Source organism: Cibotium barometz, chromosome 48 (assembly GCF_041138505.1).
Source record: "Cibotium barometz isolate CiBa-2024 chromosome 48, ASM4113850v1, whole genome shotgun sequence".
NCBI lineage: Eukaryota > Viridiplantae > Streptophyta > Polypodiopsida > Cyatheales > Cibotiaceae > Cibotium > Cibotium barometz.
Window position 1 is genome coordinate 32,609,753 of NC_141093.1, and position 17,815 is coordinate 32,627,567.

General features: G+C 44.0%; 1 protein-coding gene across 6 annotated transcripts in view; it reads right to left on the bottom strand.

Annotated features, from left to right (window-relative positions):
- Positions 1-17,815, bottom strand: part of NOF1 (U3 small nucleolar RNA-associated protein) — a 95,203-nt gene that overhangs the window by 21,823 nt on the left and 55,565 nt on the right. For 5 of the 6 annotated variants that reach the window (XM_086785731.1, XM_086785735.1, XM_086785732.1 and 2 more), the window contains 12 exons: positions 14,077-14,157; positions 5,799-5,968; positions 5,037-5,109; positions 4,761-4,820; positions 2,730-2,768; positions 2,366-2,454; positions 2,073-2,137; positions 1,914-1,960; positions 1,752-1,811; positions 1,570-1,641; positions 1,411-1,440; positions 1,228-1,322 (listed from right to left, as the gene is read on the bottom strand). In XM_086785731.1, coding sequence (XP_086641857.1) covers positions 1,228-1,322; positions 1,411-1,440; positions 1,570-1,641; positions 1,752-1,811; positions 1,914-1,960; positions 2,073-2,137; positions 2,366-2,454; positions 2,730-2,768; positions 4,761-4,820; positions 5,037-5,109; positions 5,799-5,968; positions 14,077-14,157 — 881 coding nt within the window. Of the gene's footprint in view, positions 1-1,227; positions 1,323-1,410; positions 1,455-1,569; positions 1,642-1,751; positions 1,812-1,913; positions 1,961-2,072; positions 2,138-2,365; positions 2,455-2,729; positions 2,769-4,760; positions 4,821-5,036; positions 5,110-5,798; positions 5,969-14,076; positions 14,158-17,815 lie in introns of all 6 variants that reach the window. The other variant, XR_015263961.1, reaches the window with a different exon arrangement.

A 17,815-nucleotide genomic window follows, 5' to 3' on the forward strand; every position in this document is an offset into this window, starting at 1 on the left:
TTTTCATATGTAACAATCTCCCACTGCAAAATGTTTCCTATCTTCCTCACCGAGGAAGATGAGCACTCTAATGGTGGCGAACTGTAGCCACCGAGGGTGCCCACACTAGATGGAAAGCTCAACAGCTACAGACTTACAATAGCTTAAGAGAACACAGCACCAATAGCAGGAATGGTTTGGCCATCTGACAGGCAGACAAAAGCATCAAAAGGGGATTTTGCTTGGTCATGTGATGGTCAGATGTAGGCCAATGGCAAAGCATTTTTGCCATATACAAGTGCCAATCCCCCACCATCCCTTTCGAGCATTCACCTTTCTCAGCTCCTACAACAGCTTTGCACCCAGGGCTCACAGCATACTCTTTGCATCTGGCAAGGGAAATTTAGAGACGAGGGGGAGAGGTTCTGGACCCAGCACTTGTGTAATGTGTGGTTGAGTCTGTCAAACTTCTCCATCTTTTAAGTTCTTTTTAATGGTGTCTAAAATGACTGAAAAGCTCAGCCTTGTCGTCTTCACACCACTGCAAATCCTGCATAGCCAATGCACAGCCTGGACCTTTTAGCTGGGCACTAGTGATTGTCAGCATGTCATATTGGATGCGCATTAAGCAATAAAGGAAACAGGGCGGAGGTGGCACAAAGCAGGCAGAGGGGACATGCTGGGCATGCGCATAGGGCGAGAGAAGAGGTACGATGCATAGAGGCAGGAAGTGGGAGGAATCGCTCCACATTTTTGGATATTGATACATGTTTAGACATTCAAATCATTGGTTGCAATCCTCAACAAGAGGTAGACAGCTTTTTTTGAGCTGCACCATCTTGATCCACTGCCAATAACATAGTAAAAAACCAGTCAATAAGCTCAAGATCTCAAAGAGGTGATTTTGTAAATAGTGAGAACCTGGCTTCGTTATTTGAGCATTAATAGTTAGCCAAGTCACTAAAGAGGTTGTGGGCCACCCTGTAATAAGATACTTGAGTTTTCTGGGCATTGCAATTTAAATGCTAAGCTCAACAAAGTGAGTTAAATTCTTCGATTCTTTTTTTATCATGAAGACTTCACAGTTTGAAAACTCATGCATTTCTACTGATTCAATAAGCAAGTGTAAGCCACAAATGGGTGTTCGGACCATTGTGGGGATAACTCTTTCTTCTTTCACTGAAGTGCAAAAAACCTTAGCTCTACCATTTATTGAAAAGGGAAATCAATCAGTATATGTTTACATACTCTCCAAGGAGACAAAATGACATATTCTCTGCTTTCAGATAGTTGCGCAGCCGAACAAAGTCGAAGTATGAGCTCACAAATATCATAACTCCACTCTGTAAGAGATTAGTGCATGCATGCTTGTCAGTATGTGCAAAGACACGCACATGAAGTTAAAAATTGAATAACACATTATATAGTTACCTGCAAAGACTCCTTCAGGGAGCCAAACACCTGAACCACAAAATCTGACCAAAATAAGGCATGAAAATCAATTTGAAACTGCTTGAGATTAGAGCAAACTGCACATAATAAACACATGACAGTTCAAAAGAGTTGGGTAGCCTTGATTCTTCAACCAACCTGCTTGGTGAATAACTTGAATCGAGCCTCATCCACTTCAGTCAAAGAGCTACAATTCACGCGCTCATACACCTGTGTCGGGATGAGATGAAGCAAACCTTATAAATAGTAGCACGGTTGCTTCATTGAAAGGATCGCTACATGAAATAATCTTGTGATTGTAATTGGCATTGAAAGGATACCTGCCGTACTTGCAACAAAACCTTGGAGAGAACACCGTGGTGTTCACAACGTAACTTCATCTGCCATGCATCAGACCGGAACACAGGATCGTAAAGGTGACCGAAACAAGAACGAAGCAGGATGTCACACACCAACTCTCTTTTTTACATTTACAAGTATACCTTGCCAGCATAGTTATAACAAGATCGGTGGAAGAAGGCATTGATCCCTACAATCATGTAACATTGTCACAACCTCAGCACTGCCGAACATTAAAGAATCAAACCTAAAGACTCAGTCAGAGACATACAGCATGCATGAGCACAAGGTTTCAGTAGAACCTGCATCAGCAAATGCAGAAAGGATTATTGTTTGCCGATAATAGCGTCCATGTCCATTTAAAAACCTGATGCCAGGATTGACAATAGGGGTCAGAAAAAGAAACCACAATAGTGAGAAAAGAGCGCTCCTTTGTCACATTAATGACAGATCATAGCCAAAAGACAGCAATTCTGCCCAGACATCATTCAGAGATTGAATGAAATCATCCGTAACGTTATGGGTTCTAAACTTTTTAATCTAGAAGATGGCCATCGCCTGAATTTGTTTATAGAAATCAGAATGCTTTGCCTACCATTCCCTTATTCGCATGAAGTCAGTGCCATGCTGTTGCGTGGGAATCTGGTTGAGCTGCTCTCCAATTTCCATCACATGAGACCAGTTCTGTCAAAAAAAAAATCCCCTCAGGACGGATGCCAAAGGAGGGAGGAGAGGAAGGCGAGAGAATGTGCATGATATACATGCACACGTGTTGTGGGTGTGCCTACATGCATGCACTTTCTCCCTCTGCCTACATGCATGCACTTTCTCCCTCCCATATGCATGCATTGGTGGGGGGTGTGTGTTTGGAGAGGGGGTCCGGGACCATGTGGTTTGTGGGGGGGAGGGCAGAGGATGGGGGTGTTGTGGGGGTGGATGTTATTATAAAGAAAACTTACCTGCATGAGTATAAAATCAGCATAATCAATCACCATAATCTGCAGAAATCATTGTTTCAAAACAGGTCATTAAGGGCAGCACCAATCTAAAGATCAAAAACTAGTTGCAATTCCATGTTTGGCTAAGACTACTCCCAAGAAAATAGTGTCCAACTAAGTGAAAGGGCAAAACTATACCTTTAACCAGTCATCTCCTGAAACTAAAATTTCAAGCCCTTAAAACTCAGCCTGATTGATTCTTCTGCTAATTTTCTCAATTAAAAAACCAGGAATTCACAAATCAGTGTGGTCTTCTGCATCTATTCTCCTCCCGGCCAGGACTGAAGCTTAGCATAGGGTTTTATATGTTTCTTTCTTTTTGCTTCTAGTTTCTAGCATAATTGCTTCTCAGCCATTGCTTTTGCGTAAGTCCTTCCTTGCCCACTGGTTGCCACATATACTCGGGTGACCATAGGCTTCACATCCTTGAGTGTTAACCTTTTCCAAAAAACTGTGTAGAAAACCCATTATGTGAAACCTTGAACATGTTGTATAGGGATAATTTTCCTTGGAACTAGTTCTTATGTTGCTATGAACGAGCCCTTTCTGGATAAAGAATTGACAGTGGTTGAGCGAAGATGGTTATATGCGGTGATCCAACACAAATAGACCATAGGTACTTGGATGGCCTTAAAAATTTAAGGTTTCCCAGGGCCTGACCACAGCAAATCTCATAGAGCACAAAAAATAGACTCCATCATTGCAATTTGCTCTTCTCAATTTTTGAGTTTCTTCATCTGACATTCCTATCCATTGTGGTTGGGAGTCTTCTCGAAGCCCTAAAAGATACTGCGTAACACTGAAATACAGAGGGAGACACTATATTTTTTTTGTTACAGATGATTGGATATTGAGGAGATAGGTTAGGGGTCTTCTCCAAAATGAGTGTTCCTCTACAGGAGACAAGATACTGCAGAGGGAGACACTTCACCACAGGGTTAGCTTGGCTACGAGGCAAGTTTGGAGGACTTGATGCACAAAAGCCATTCAGGAAACAAATCCTCCATTAACAATCATTATCAGTTGTCAGATATTGCACAAACTGCATCAACCATTTGGAGTAGGATGTGGGAAAACTCCCTATGGCTATCTTGCTAGGCCACCCCCAAACGGTTGATGTAGCTTTGGCGTAAGTGTGACTAGTCTGGCAAATTTATAGAGACAAGGTTAACCCAAATTGCTTAAGACAGAAAAAACAGAGCAGGGTGCATGAAAGCACCCTGTACACACCCTCCAGACTGATAGATGCCCCTGAAATCCCTTTTTTGCACTCAAACTTGGGCAGAAGACTCGAGTTAGCTACTTCCTTGTGCCTGCTGGAAACATTGAGCTGCTAACTTTAGAAGTGTAGATGCTTTTCAAGGTTGCAATCCTACAGGTCAATGTCGAGCTCAGACTTCTGCTCATCTGCTCTGGAAGAAGGAAATTGGAAGGGTGATGCACAATTGCTCGAAACTCTGGAAGTTCATAATCTAAACCTGGATAAACCTACCACTTCTATGGTTCTGCTGCTTGCCTGCATTCTGTCATGCCCATGTGACCAAATGTGGGTTGGACCTGAGTGGATAGCCACGCTTGGCAGACAACAGTTCTGATCCACACATAATGAGGTGGAGGAACTCAAAGATGATGTGAAAGCTGCACCATTGTTATATGAGTCCCCTTTCTGGCCACAATGCCCCTTTGCTGTATCACTTGATGATACTCATGAAGGTGTTGGCTACCTGTACACATGTCCCTAGCCATCAAGATGCCAGAATCTGAGAGTCTTGCAGCCATAGCTTCTAATCAAACTCCGGATGATCTACTCTATTGGAACCACTCAAAACAATGCTCTATGGAAACTCAACCATAACAAATAAAGACTGCCTTTTAAAAAATGAAATTAATATAGCTCAACTCTTTGATTTGAAAGACACTAATTAGGAAGGAATCTGAATTGCGTTTCAAAAGGGAGCAACCCCTGGTGATGATAACTGACCCATTTTATACCTCAATTGAGGATAAGAAATCAACATCTTTGCCCTTCTCCTGCTCTGCTTCTCCAATCCTCTGTCACATGAGAGCATACACACCAAATTCAGATCATCAAGCAAAGAGTTTCATTATGAGCTCCAAAAAGCCAAATAATTATGATCAAGGAGCTAAATTAGGAGCTCATTTATGAATATTACAAGCAAATTATGTCTAGCAAGAAGGTTAACACTATCTTCTTTGATTAAAAGAAGAGAATCAGCTATGCATGAATATGTATAGTCATGAATGTACCGTGATCAAGCCCAAAGGAGAAGCAACAATCAAATCTGATGAATAAAAATCGCTATAAAGCTTCACACTTTTCCTGCAAAGCACCCAGTCAAACAAAAAAACACAATGGTCATCATGGCTGGTGGGAGGGGCATCTGGGCACATTGGCCAGAAACTCAATGAGAAAGTTTAAATGTACTCTTTTCCCTAGCCTGCCAGAACCAAGTGTTCTTAAGAAATATGTCTGCTCTGCGACAGTCTACAAAGACAGCAACCCCTCATGAGACAACAAGGCCCACAGCTACAGTATATAATAATTGAGAGGCCACTTTCAGCACAATCAGTAATTGTCGGATCACTGTTGCCATCCTCATAACAGTAGTTATAGCTAGCAGAGAAAAGCCGTCAGGAGACAGTTTGTCCAAAGATAAGGCAAACAAGCATCCCAAAACAGGCACTCTGTTCTGCCAGTCTTTCAAGGATTGTTACCACCTCAAACATCAGGCCTTTCTCTTGTATGTAACCTCCTGGACAGACAATATCAGCTGCAGTGCACTGGGTGCTTGTGAACTTCTGCAAATCGATGCACATACTAATGTAGCTACTCAGTAGTAGATAAGCCATGGTGCAAGTCATCCTGGAATATATGCTCAGTACCAGCATTATTTACTAGGGGCACGCCAGCAACATAAAATTTGTTTGAATAGCACCTTTAATTGCAGATGTTGGCCCTATGATTCTAATACATAAAATTGAAATAAATAAGTAAATATATGTTCAAACCTCGTGAACTTTATGCCTATTCGGAAATGATCATCATTGTTACCCCCAAAAAGTGCATTGAAATCTGCAGGCTTTGATGCCTTCTTTGCCCCGGAAGATTCGTTCTCATCTGAGCCTTCATCTTCCGCACCGAATTCTTCAAAGAACCTTGCTTTATGCTCCACAGTACCCTGGAGGAAAAATAATACATATTAAAATATGTCCCACTGAAAACCCCAACTCAAAGAAAAAAATGGAAGCATTGCAAGACTCCAAATATGATCTTGGTGTTGGATACATGTAGAACAAACCATGCCAAATGATATAAGATACAAGCAAAGATTACTGTGTCTATACTTCCTTAACCGAGATCGGAGCATAAAGCTTCTTTTCAAGCATTTGACACTTGACATGGCTTTTGACTCACAAAAGCCACCAGCCTCACCCTGGAATACTTATTGGCATCAATGTCAACCAAAAAAACTCATCCAGTTGACTCATCTATACCTAGTTGACTTGCAGAATGCCATTAAGAGAAAAAAAACAAACTCAAAAAGAGTTTAAGCAAGTGTGTAGGCAGGAAAGGAGGAGAGAGACTCCGCAGGCTTGAGGAGAATGAGCACACTAAATTTTGAAGGCCGCCACTAGCTGATAAACAAACTGAAATACAGCATACTACTTACTCCTCCTTTTAAACAACTACATAAATAGAGAACTATGTGGCGGTGGCAGATTAGAAAAGTGGAGCTCATTTGGGATTCATGCCAAGGAGAACAAAGAGCTCTTGTTTCTGGAGAGGGCATTCTCTTTTGGTAGAAACAAAGAAGTTTTTTTGGTGAAAATCAGATGGTTCCCGAGACATCTCTCTTTCCATAGAAGCAAAGAAGCTTTTTTATCACGTGCCACACTGCACTTCGGTGGCACCTGATAATAACCATACATTTAAGTGCAAGTTTAGGGTTAATTTCTGGATTAACAATGCGCACTAAGCATGTTGTCAGGTTGGCTACTGTGTTCATGAGTTCTCTGTGTGGAGGTACTCACTTGGCTGGTGGCTGGGTGTTGCTCCTTCTTGTCTGTTGCTTCAAGAGCTGCTTCTAATGGGACAACTGCTTCATCTTTCTGGTGGAGGGTTTCGTTGTGGAGCTTGCCCTACTTGGATTGATCCCCTTGTGAACTCATGGAAACCAGGGGCTCTACCCTATCCAAGCAGCCAATCCACACAAGTGCCAGAAAAGAACAAAAATGCAGGTTCCCTAGGCTCTGATACCAACCGTAGAGCTCTTGTGCCTATGTGCTAGGGTTTTGAAAATAAAGAGAGAAAAGAGAAGTCAATTCAAACACATAGCATACACATTAGCCCTAAACTACTGATTTGTATTATGTACAAGAAAATGTGTTACAACTGAATTTCAAGTACAAAAGATGACTGAAAACATTGCCCATGATTCCCAGCCTGTTGCTCTGCTGAAGTATCTGCTTGGCCAGCCCTTGCGCCAAAGAATCACTCTGTAGGCTGATGCGCTTGAGAATATGCAGATCTCATCCCAACCACTGTTGTAGTCCTAAGCCCAGAATTACTCTGCAGAAGACTAGGTCACCTGTGGGAAGTGAGATGGGCTGATCAAAGTCCCACATGTGTAAGTCGGCTGTTATTAAAGCTGTCGGCCTTTTTTTCCGCCCAAAAAAGAGACTTTTATTAAGCATGAAAAAATATACAAGAGGGAGATTTCAAACCAAACAAGGGGGAAATCTCAACCAATCCAGTACCTTACGCTGCCAACAACGTCCCATGTGAGTGGGAGTGAAAAAGATACCATAATTCCACTCTCTTATAAACTGGCCACGCTTTCTCTCAGCAGCCCTCGAAGATCCCTGGATTCTAGCCCAAGTGGCCGTAAGGGTGTGGATGATATCACTCCAAATCCTGCAAATCCACAGTGACTCATAAACCAAATTGCTCTCAATAGCCTCAATGCATCTAGCCTTCCAAATGTGTCAGGCTGCAGTACTAGAAATAATCTCCCATGCATTATCCAACCTCTGTGCTGGGGGGACATATCCTGGAGACCGCTCCACCGAGCAACTCCCTGACTGATCATAATGACCAGATACATGACTTTCCCCTCCTACCGAAGCTGTGGGCCCGATTGTGTCAACCAAATAATAGCACCAAAAGAAATGTAAGCATCCTTCCTCATCCTTCCAAGGAGATGTGCTATCACAATCCAAATCCTCTATGCTCCCCTGCACTCCCATAAGCAATGTAAACCGCCTTTGAAGCATCCTTCCAAGGAGATGTGCTATCACAATCCAAATCCTCAATGCTTCCCTGCACTCCCATAAGCAATGTAAACCGCCTTTGAAGCTCCTGCACATCTCAGGCATGTTGGGCTAGCACTGAGTGGCAAGGCCACCAAGAAGAGAAAGCCAAATAAAGGAGGATATCGGTGTCCTCTTAGAATGCCACAACCTCCTCCAAAAAGTCCTCTCAATGCCAAGTGTGATACCATAAGCCTCCCAATGAGGTCTAAGAGTAGGGACTCTCTGAATGTGTCCTAGAACAAGATGACTAGCGTTCCACATAGTATAACAGAAGAAAGACCTGCTTTTCATCGGGTTGGTAGCATCCCTCCACACCCACTCACTGGATCCCACTGCAAATACATGATAGGGCATCCCCCATACAACTAAAGATTCCAAGCATCTATGATCATCCTTGGGGTAGGCTCAATATAAAAGTACTTCCCTGCTCTGCCAACAATTCTCATAGGACGCACCACCAGGCCCTCGGTGATATCCTAGACATCACATCTCTACAAATACCATCCAACCTGTAAAGAAGAAAGAGACCGGTGCATCATCCTCCCCCAGAGTGGAAGGCCCATAACCTGTAGAGGTACAACTGTCCCGGAGAAACCTCCAAACCACAAGAGATGAAGCCCTTCCAAGAAGATCCCTACGATCCAATGATTGTGTATGGCAGCATCAAAGTGCACAATCCTCTAACTAGTGACACTCAGTTGAGGGCTCTTCCAATCCAGCACTATGGGGAAGAGAGTCTCCCAGCCATCCCACTGAATATGCATAGCTGTCCCAAGAGGTCTACCATACTCATCCAAGATCAAGTCATTCCACATAATGGGTTGTATGTTAGCCTCCTCAGCTAACCACAGAGGTATGTGAACCAAGAACCTCCTCATGCAATCCCAAGGAAGAAGGGATCTAACCAAGGGGGAGGATGGGGGCCGATACTCTCCCTCCGAGAAGATAAAACATGGGTTGTATATCCAATCACCTCCCTTAACCAACCGAAGTACACCTCGTAACCTGTTGCACGAGAAATTCCTTGCATGGCTTAGTGGCACAAAGAAACCCTCTGGCAATCATCTTACAAAGCAATGCCTTGTACTGCAGCACTGGGTCTATGATGTTCAATCACCCCTCTTGCTTGGGTAGGGGAACGGTTTCCCAAGCAACTCTAGTCCTGGTGAGTACTTCACCATCTAATCTTGACCAAAGAAAATTCCGAATGAGGCAACGTAACTGGCCAATTAATCCCCTATGAAGAACCCAAAAAGAAGTTTAAACCAAGTAGTGGCCAGCTGCACTTGGTTAACCACCAAGGCTCTAGATGCCAAATCAAGCTTCTTGCTACTCCAATGGTGCAGTTTGCTTTTAATGCTCATGAGCATAGGCACAAACTATCGTGTTGGGGAGATGTCAATGCCAACCTAGCAGCCAAGGTATCTGGCAGTGCATCCTCTCTCAATCCAAGTGAATCCCAAATCCAAACTCAATCTGCCTACTAAGAATCACTGATCCAAATCCGACTTGTGCCAATTAATGGTGGCTCCTGTTGCCAAACAGAACACCTCCAAGGCTGTCCCGAAGCCACAAAGACAAGCATGTGAGGCCTCCAAAAATATTGTGGTATCATCTGCTAGCTCCAAGTCCAATAACTCTTTGTTTGTACGTAGAGGTAAACTGAGGCCCGAGACTTCTCAGGTAGCCCGAATGAACCTGCTCCTAGTCTCCGCTACTGAGGTATATAGTGAGGGAGCTAGGGGGGCATCTCTGTCGCTCCGAGCAGGGAATCTGAAAACGCTCGCCACGTCTCCCACTTGCCAAAACAATGCTATGGGCCTCCTTATACAGGCATGAGACCCCTCTGATCCAATCCTAGGAACACCCCATACATGCCATCGTGCCTTCCAAGAAGTCCCAATCCACTCTGTCATATGCTCGTTCAAAGTCCAACAAGAGGATGGCAAGGGGTTCATGGCTAGATTTAGCCCACTCTACAGCTTCCCAAATTGAGAAGATATACTCCTTCCTTGGAGAAACCCATTTTGTGTGTCATGAATAACCCTTTAAAGAACAAGGTGTAACCTCATACTCAATGCCTTAGCTAAGATTTTATATGCAGATCCAAGTAAAGTGATGGGCCTCCACTGCTTGATGTCGGTCTTATCCCCACCTTTTGGGATAAGGTGGATAAGACCATATGTGAGAAAGGGGGCATCGTGCATGTACGCCACATCAGATGTAAAGAAATAGTGATCTCATACCCAATATGTCTCAACTCATCTTTCGAGAAAGGGGCATCCAATGAGAAACACATCTCATTTTTCAAAAGTCTAGGCATGCACTCCCAAACTTTCTAATGTGCAACATCTCTCTACACAAAGAGGGGGCCTCTGCAAAAAAGCAAAACTTGATAAAAATCTAAGCAATCCTCCTCCCCTTATTTGGCTCAATCTAAATTTCTCCCTGTGAGTCCTACGAGTATCTCACAGATTCCCTACTATGGGTAGGGCCATGTGCTCAGAAGAAGTGCTTGTTGCATGTACCACCCATCTGTGCCCAAAAGGCCTCCTTAGCATGAAACGAAAACTCAGCCGCCTATCCATGGCCATCTGCACCTCTACTTTGACCGCAGACAATAGGTCTGGGATCCAAGGAGACTATGGATGCTTCTCGTGTTCCCTTTGAAGCACAACAATCCTACACCTCTGATAGCGCCCGCCTTGTTCAGGGCTTCGTGTTTTTTGGCCAAAGCAACACTATGATAACACTCGTCGGTCCACTCCACGGCCAAAGCAACTCTCTGTCGGGGGTCGGGATCATCACCACATGACCTCCAAATCTCTCTGACCTCATGTAAAATCTCTGCGTCCAAATAGAGAGGACACAAGGGGATGCCATCCGAGTCCCTAGCTCCCTAAGGCACAAAACAATTGGGCAATGATCTGACTTGGTGGTGCCATGCATGATAGCAATGATGCCTCCGCTATCCATGCTCCAATCATCCAATCATGTCGAGACACATCCATCCCCGCTTCTGTGATTATGCCAAGAGTAAGATAAAGAGTTAGGCCTCCTCTGGAGGTCATCCTATGTCCAACAATCCTTGCCATAGAAGGAGAGAGTGAAACTTTCCCATGAGGCTCTCTCCAAGGGGTGTGTTCTACCCTCACGGCCACCATCCTTCTTGTCGGCGACGTAGCTGCGAATGTTGCCAAGGGAAATTGCGTCGGAAATGAAAGTTGTCCGATGAGGATTGTTAATAACCTTCACAATCCATATGTGAACCATTGCCATAATAACCTTCAGAGGCCAATGTTTGAGAATTCCAATTCAAATCCGCTACACGCTCGGCATAATGAATGGCAGTAGCAAGTTCGACAGGGTTATACTTTTGCACATCGATACGAAGTCTGGGGTTTAAACCTTCAATGAAGGCATGAAGCTCATCTGCTGGGGACAAAGAATCAATCTCCAGTATCAGATTAGTGAATTTTGAGATATAAGAAGCCAAAGAACCAGTTTAATCTAAATGGCATAAACGAGTTCGGGCTTGAAAATCCGCATTGGAAGAAATGAACTGCTTACGAATGACCCGCTCAAATTTTTCCCACGTCGTAACCATTTTTCCAACATGTTGTCGCCATTGCCACCAAAGTAAGGCAGTATCCCTAAGTAAGGATGCGGCAAATGTAATCTTCTTGGCATTGGTAAGGACCATTGAGTCAAAATACAGGTGAAGTTTGTAAAGCCATTGTTCAAGTGTATGCTTATTGCATTGTCCTCCATAGGACTCAAGGGGTTTAACTTCCAATTTCTTTGTTTTACTAGCTTGCAGAGAAGACGTTAAAGAGTCTTAAGATCGCCACCTTCCACCTTAGGGGAAATGTTGTCTTCATTGTCTAGTACTAATGTTGTAATGTCGATTGCTGCTGGGTACAGAACTGGTATGAGAATGGCGATCCATCTACAACTGTTGGATCTGAGAAGCCAATGTGGCCATGGACTCTTGAAGTTGCAGTTGAGACTGTTGCTGCAAAGCTTGTTGCCAATCCGCTAGAGCTGGATTGCCGAGCTCGTGGGTTTCGTCCTCCATAGTAGTAGGTTGAGATGAGAACTCTAAAAATTGAGGCTCCGGGGATTGTGGTTGTTGACGTCTTTGGGCCCTAGTGAGCACTGAGAACCATCAGCAAGTAGGGGGAGCAGATACATTATGTGAATTGGAGAAGGTAGGTTACAAGCTAGCGAGGCTGTTCTAGACCATCCTATATGAGGAAGTTCAACTAGAACCAAGAGCACTAGGACTGGTTGTTGCTAATGAAGAAGAAGTAGAGGGGGTTTTCATTTCTATGTAAACCATAAATCCCGATTTGCACACCTGAAGTGTGTGTGTTTGAAGAAGCCCAGCTGAATGCAAGTACTGTGCTTTTTTTTTTCTTGATGCAGGTCGTTGGTCGGCTGGCCGTTTTTGCTTTCTTTCTTTTTTGTTGCCTTGCAGGTGCGTGGGCAGATGGCGGGCTGTTTTCGTAGCCGTGGGAAGGAGCATTAGAGTTTATAAGGCTAACGCCAATAGCCTTATGTTTTACACTTCACATTTTTTTTTTAAAGTGAAAAGTTGTGGCTTTTCAAAGTGAAGGGTGGCAACGCCTCACACATGACGATTTAGCCTGGGAGAGTAAATGCACCAAACGATGCCTCATCCAGGTGTAGAGGGAGCCAATCAGTACCGTGGAAGGAACCCATGTTTCCTAATGAATCCAAAGCTTCCCATCCTTGTTTTATTTTAGAAGAGGCTTCCTGCATAATTGGGAAAATGGAAAAATTAGGTTAAATTGGGCATTTTGGGCAAAATTGAAAGGGGCATTCTCTCTAGTTCTTCCATACAACTTTTGCTATACCTAATTCTAAGGTTAATTTATTGATTTAGGGTTTCTTATTTTTAGGGTTAGGGTTAGGGTTTTTTTGGATGTGGGCATCCTACAGATTGGAACTTGTTTGCTCTAATACCACTATTAAGCTTTTTGCTTAATTAAACATGATTATAATATCTTAATGCTTAAATACTTGAGTAAACATGAGGCAAAGAGCGGAACATTGTGTTGTTTGCATTGAGACACAAGGCCTTGTTAAATAGGGCCTGAAGAGGTACAAATGAAGAGGCACATCCCTTATGAAAGGGTGACTCTTGAATGAATAGTTATGTCCTTTGGACGTAGAGATGTGTCCTTTGATCAATAGATGTGTCCCTTTGAAGAGATGTGTCCTTTGGTGATGACCCATGTGACAAGGTGTGACCCTTCACTGGTGTCCCTTCAATGATTAAGAGTAATTAAGGATAATTAAGGATAATGAAGAGAGATTAAGTCACAATTGTGACAAGAAACATCATGATGTACATCCTACAATGCCTCATGAGAGGGCGATATGTTCTAGTGTGCATCTTCATGATCCCTCGTGCCATGTACATCCTGCATACTATCCAGCCCCAACAACGACTCAACAAAGTCATTCTCGCCTGACGCATCATCCTTCTGCGAAGATGACTCAGTAGCTTCATCACTCTGACCCAATACATCATCATTCTGCAATACATTGTGTATGGGTGAAGCATGAGCCTGACGACTCGCCACTCTTGGTGGAATGCTGGCCGAGATGAAGCCTTAGGTTGTTGCCTAAAAGGCATGATTGCGCCGTCTCCTACAATCTAAGTGTAAGAGGAAAGTGGTTCCGGTCTTCTTCAACGGGGTCAAAATAGCTGGTGTATGGTGGGAAAAACATCTTTCTTGGGCCCAATGGGAATGGGCTGCCCTTCAACCACGGGCACACAGTGAGATGGTTCTGTGTGTTTCTGTGTAGTTTAATACTCTGTGGAAATAGGGTTCTTTTTTTAAAAAAAATACTTCCTCGTTGACATTGATTACATACAAATGAGAAAAACGTCAAGAGCAATAGTCATCAAAATAAAAAAAGTATGCACAAGAAAGAAGCCAACCTTTTGCACGGGTGGAACCAAATCCAGCAATCTCTTCACCAGCCTCAATGCAGAACTACGCAGCGGAAGCAAAACTAAGACCTACAAATCACCGTATTAGAATGTGATCAATAAAAAGACTCTTACGAATGTGAAGTTCAACTCACAAAAACTAAATATAAGAATCAAAATGATAATACTCCAAAACGAGGACTTAAAAGCAAGAGGGAAGCTCCGTAGTCAATACAAGGATAGAACATCACAGTCAACTCTACACAATAAACCATTAAATCTAGGATACCTCTCCCCATATGTGTAGCACAGTTTACCCGTAAGATCTTAATAATGCACTTAATTAACAACAAGACGATGCAAGAATCATATGCAATGGGGAATTTGGGTTGTGCTTTGTGTGTGGACACTACAGTGGGGACAGAAGTATGAGCTGGTCCCCCCCTTTCGAGTATTCTTTTATTCTATAAATCTAGATAAAATGCTTAGTGGAGGCACAAATACATTATCCTCACATCTGGCATGTACACAATAAATCCCAGATTGACAGCTTTCAATGTCAAGGATTCCGTACCCCCATCTCTTAAGTTCGGACATACTCACAATCCAGATACCTTGCTTCGTATAAAGCAACAGATCTTCATGATTTCTTCAACACAATCACCACCACCACCACCTTGTCTATTTGAGTTTCCTCATGCACAAGCTGGTTGTCCATACAATGATGATGTCAACAACCAACTGTATGTACAACAATGACCTCATCAGATCAAACTATACAGCAATGCTGTCAACAGGAAACAGTCCCTACAACAGTAGCAGTCCGCTGTCCTGTTGTCCTCAGCATACACCACTGATGTGTACATTGTAGAGTCAACAGGAAACAGTCCATCACAAAAAGGTAAATGCAGATATGTATGGATCATCATCGTAATCCACATAATGGAAGATCACCATCCTCCATCATCATGGATACAAAGCGGATGTACAGGATAGGGGGGGTGTGTGTGGAGAGGAAGCTATCCATCGATGTGTGGTAGGGGTCCATAAAGGATGTCCAGCACCGGCAAGGGGCTGAGGAGGGCCCCTAGATCTGCAGGGCCGAGCAAAACCTAGGACGAGGTACCAGCTATAGATGCTTGGTGGCAGGCAAGGATCTCATCAATCTAAGGCTGTGGAGCCTGGGGTGCTCGAGGTCCAAGAGGGTGAGACCGTCTAGCTCTCCAAAGTGCGGTGGCACAAGGCAAGGTAACTCAAGTCGAGGGGTGAGATGGTGGGCGCCTCATCGCTACTGTGGTGGCCTCATCCGTCTGAGTGTCCTCCTCCTGTGTGGGCGGAAAAAACTCGTGATGGTAGACTGAGATGGGTGTTGGGGTCGAGGATCTCTGAATAGTAACTCTCTATGTCGTCGGATCCCCAACAGGAAGAGTCTGAGACAACGCCGATCTGGAAACTCCATAACCCGAGATAATGGCCCAAACCCCTCTCTGAATATGCAGTGGAATCTCATAATACACTCGGCACTGAGACAAATATAGTGCTCCTCAGACTCTACTGCTCCATGAAAAAATCTATTAAGTCTACTCTCTCTAGGGATCCCTAATGCTCTGCCAACGTCAATCTCGAGCCTATGGGATGAGACCCTAAGCTGACCAAGTGCTATCCTCATGTCATGTGACATGAAAACATCCACGTACCTTGGCCTCCTCTATATGAATCCATCCTCTGTAAGCCTCTGAAAATGGTCACTGTAGTACTGCATCTTGGGTGGTAGGGGCTCCCCTAGGGTAATCCATGTATCTCAAATGTCTAACTGTAGCAAGTCATATCGAATTACCCGATTCCTATCCACATGTGTCAACCTGGTGTAGGGAGATTCTAGGCCATACTCAAATGGGGGTACTCGGCTCATTTGTAGCCCATGTGTGGTGAACCATGTGAGGACAGAAGCATACAAGGATGGATACACCCCTCTCTCCGCTATTGCCTGAGAAGACTGTAATATCAGGTATGGTAACTGTGGCAAATCCATCGCCAATATCCTCTGTATGTACGTGACAGTCCGAAATAAGGCCTCTACCCATAGGTTCTGTAGCAAACTCTGCTCGAATGATATGGTGAAGGACAGATAGTTTGTTGCGTATCAATTTGAATAGCATCAAAATCTGTGCACGCTCTATGCGTTGCCAATCTGCTGCTGATAAACCCCGTGCCCAGAATGGGGATGCATACATCATCACCAGAGTCACTAGTGTGTCAAAAAGCCAGCCCTTCGTCCTAGGCTCCTGATGAAAGTGTGTCTGGTGAAACTCTCTCTCAAGGAGGGCAAGCGCAACGTGTCCCCTAGTCAATATGTCTTGTGGTGCCTATCACATGGAGAAGCAACTGCCGGAGCTCGTGAAAGTGACCCCCAAGTAGACATATGAGTCTGCTACCTCCACCCGGCTGCCCATGTAGGTGATCTTTGTATGTTTCCTCACATAGAAGACCATGACATTGGTCTTCTCAAGGTTAAATAACAAGCCCTTCTGAAAACAGAAGTCCTGTAGGGCATCCATGTGCTTCTAAAGTCCCTCCTGTGAGTTTACAACAAGCATATCATCAACATATAAGAGAATAGACATAAGTATGCTTGCTAGGGATGCTCCTCCACCTCCCGCTCTATCAATAAAGACTTAGATCTCGTCAATGTGTAGCCCAAAGAGGGTGGGGGATAGTGGGCAGCCATGCTTCACCCCAATAGTACTAGATATCTCCTTTTCTGCAAGCAGAAGTCCTGTAGGGCATCCATGTGCTTCTAAAGCCCCTCCTGTGAGTTTACAACAAGCATATCATCAGCATATATGAGAATAGACATAAGTATGCCTGCTAGGGATGCTCCTCCACCTCCCGCTCTGTCAATAAAGACTTAGATCTCGTCAATGTGTAGCCCAAAGAGGGTGGGGGATAGTGGGCAGCCATGTTTCACCCCAATAGTACTAGATATCTCCTTTGAGAATCCTCCAGGACATCTCACCCTCCTAACCACTGACTTCATATAAAGCAAACATTGCCCAAATCATGTATGATGGAACCCCAAGGATCTATAGGCGTTGTAGTAGGCGATCAAAGGATTATGTTGTTCATGCCGAAGATTAGCCATGGCACGGGCACACACACGACATCCCCTCCTGCTAAACTTGATGACAAGGTGGACACTCTGTCATCCTTCCTCCCTCGACTACTAACTTTGACTTTGACCTACTACTTTAACTAACTGTGAATTTGACTGATAGTTTTGTCTAAACACCTTCACGTATGATCTCCACTTCCAAGTCTTGCTAAAGAACAGAGCATCTGTTCCATTGATGTCCCCATGCATGCTTTTCCCTTACCCCTGACACAGAGGTGGGTCACCTGCCGGAACTGATCATGCATGTTGCTAGGCCTTCAAAAATGATCTAAGAGCTTAATGATGTATTGGTTCTGCGTACATACCCTTAGGGAATGCTTCTTCTAGCTTCGCCTGTTTTGCAAACCACTCCATCTGCTACCTTGTTGCATTCTTCTGCCGGATCTATGCACCTTCTTGGGACTATGCTTAGTGGGCTGAACCTGAATGCTCTAATACCAATGTTGCATGCATGGAAGCCTTGTACTGATCCACAACCCTAAGCCTGATTAAGAACAAGATGCTAAATAAACATGATTAAGACCGAGGAGAGAGAAGAAGAGAGAGATTGGTGTCAAGGTTTTTCTTTGTATTACA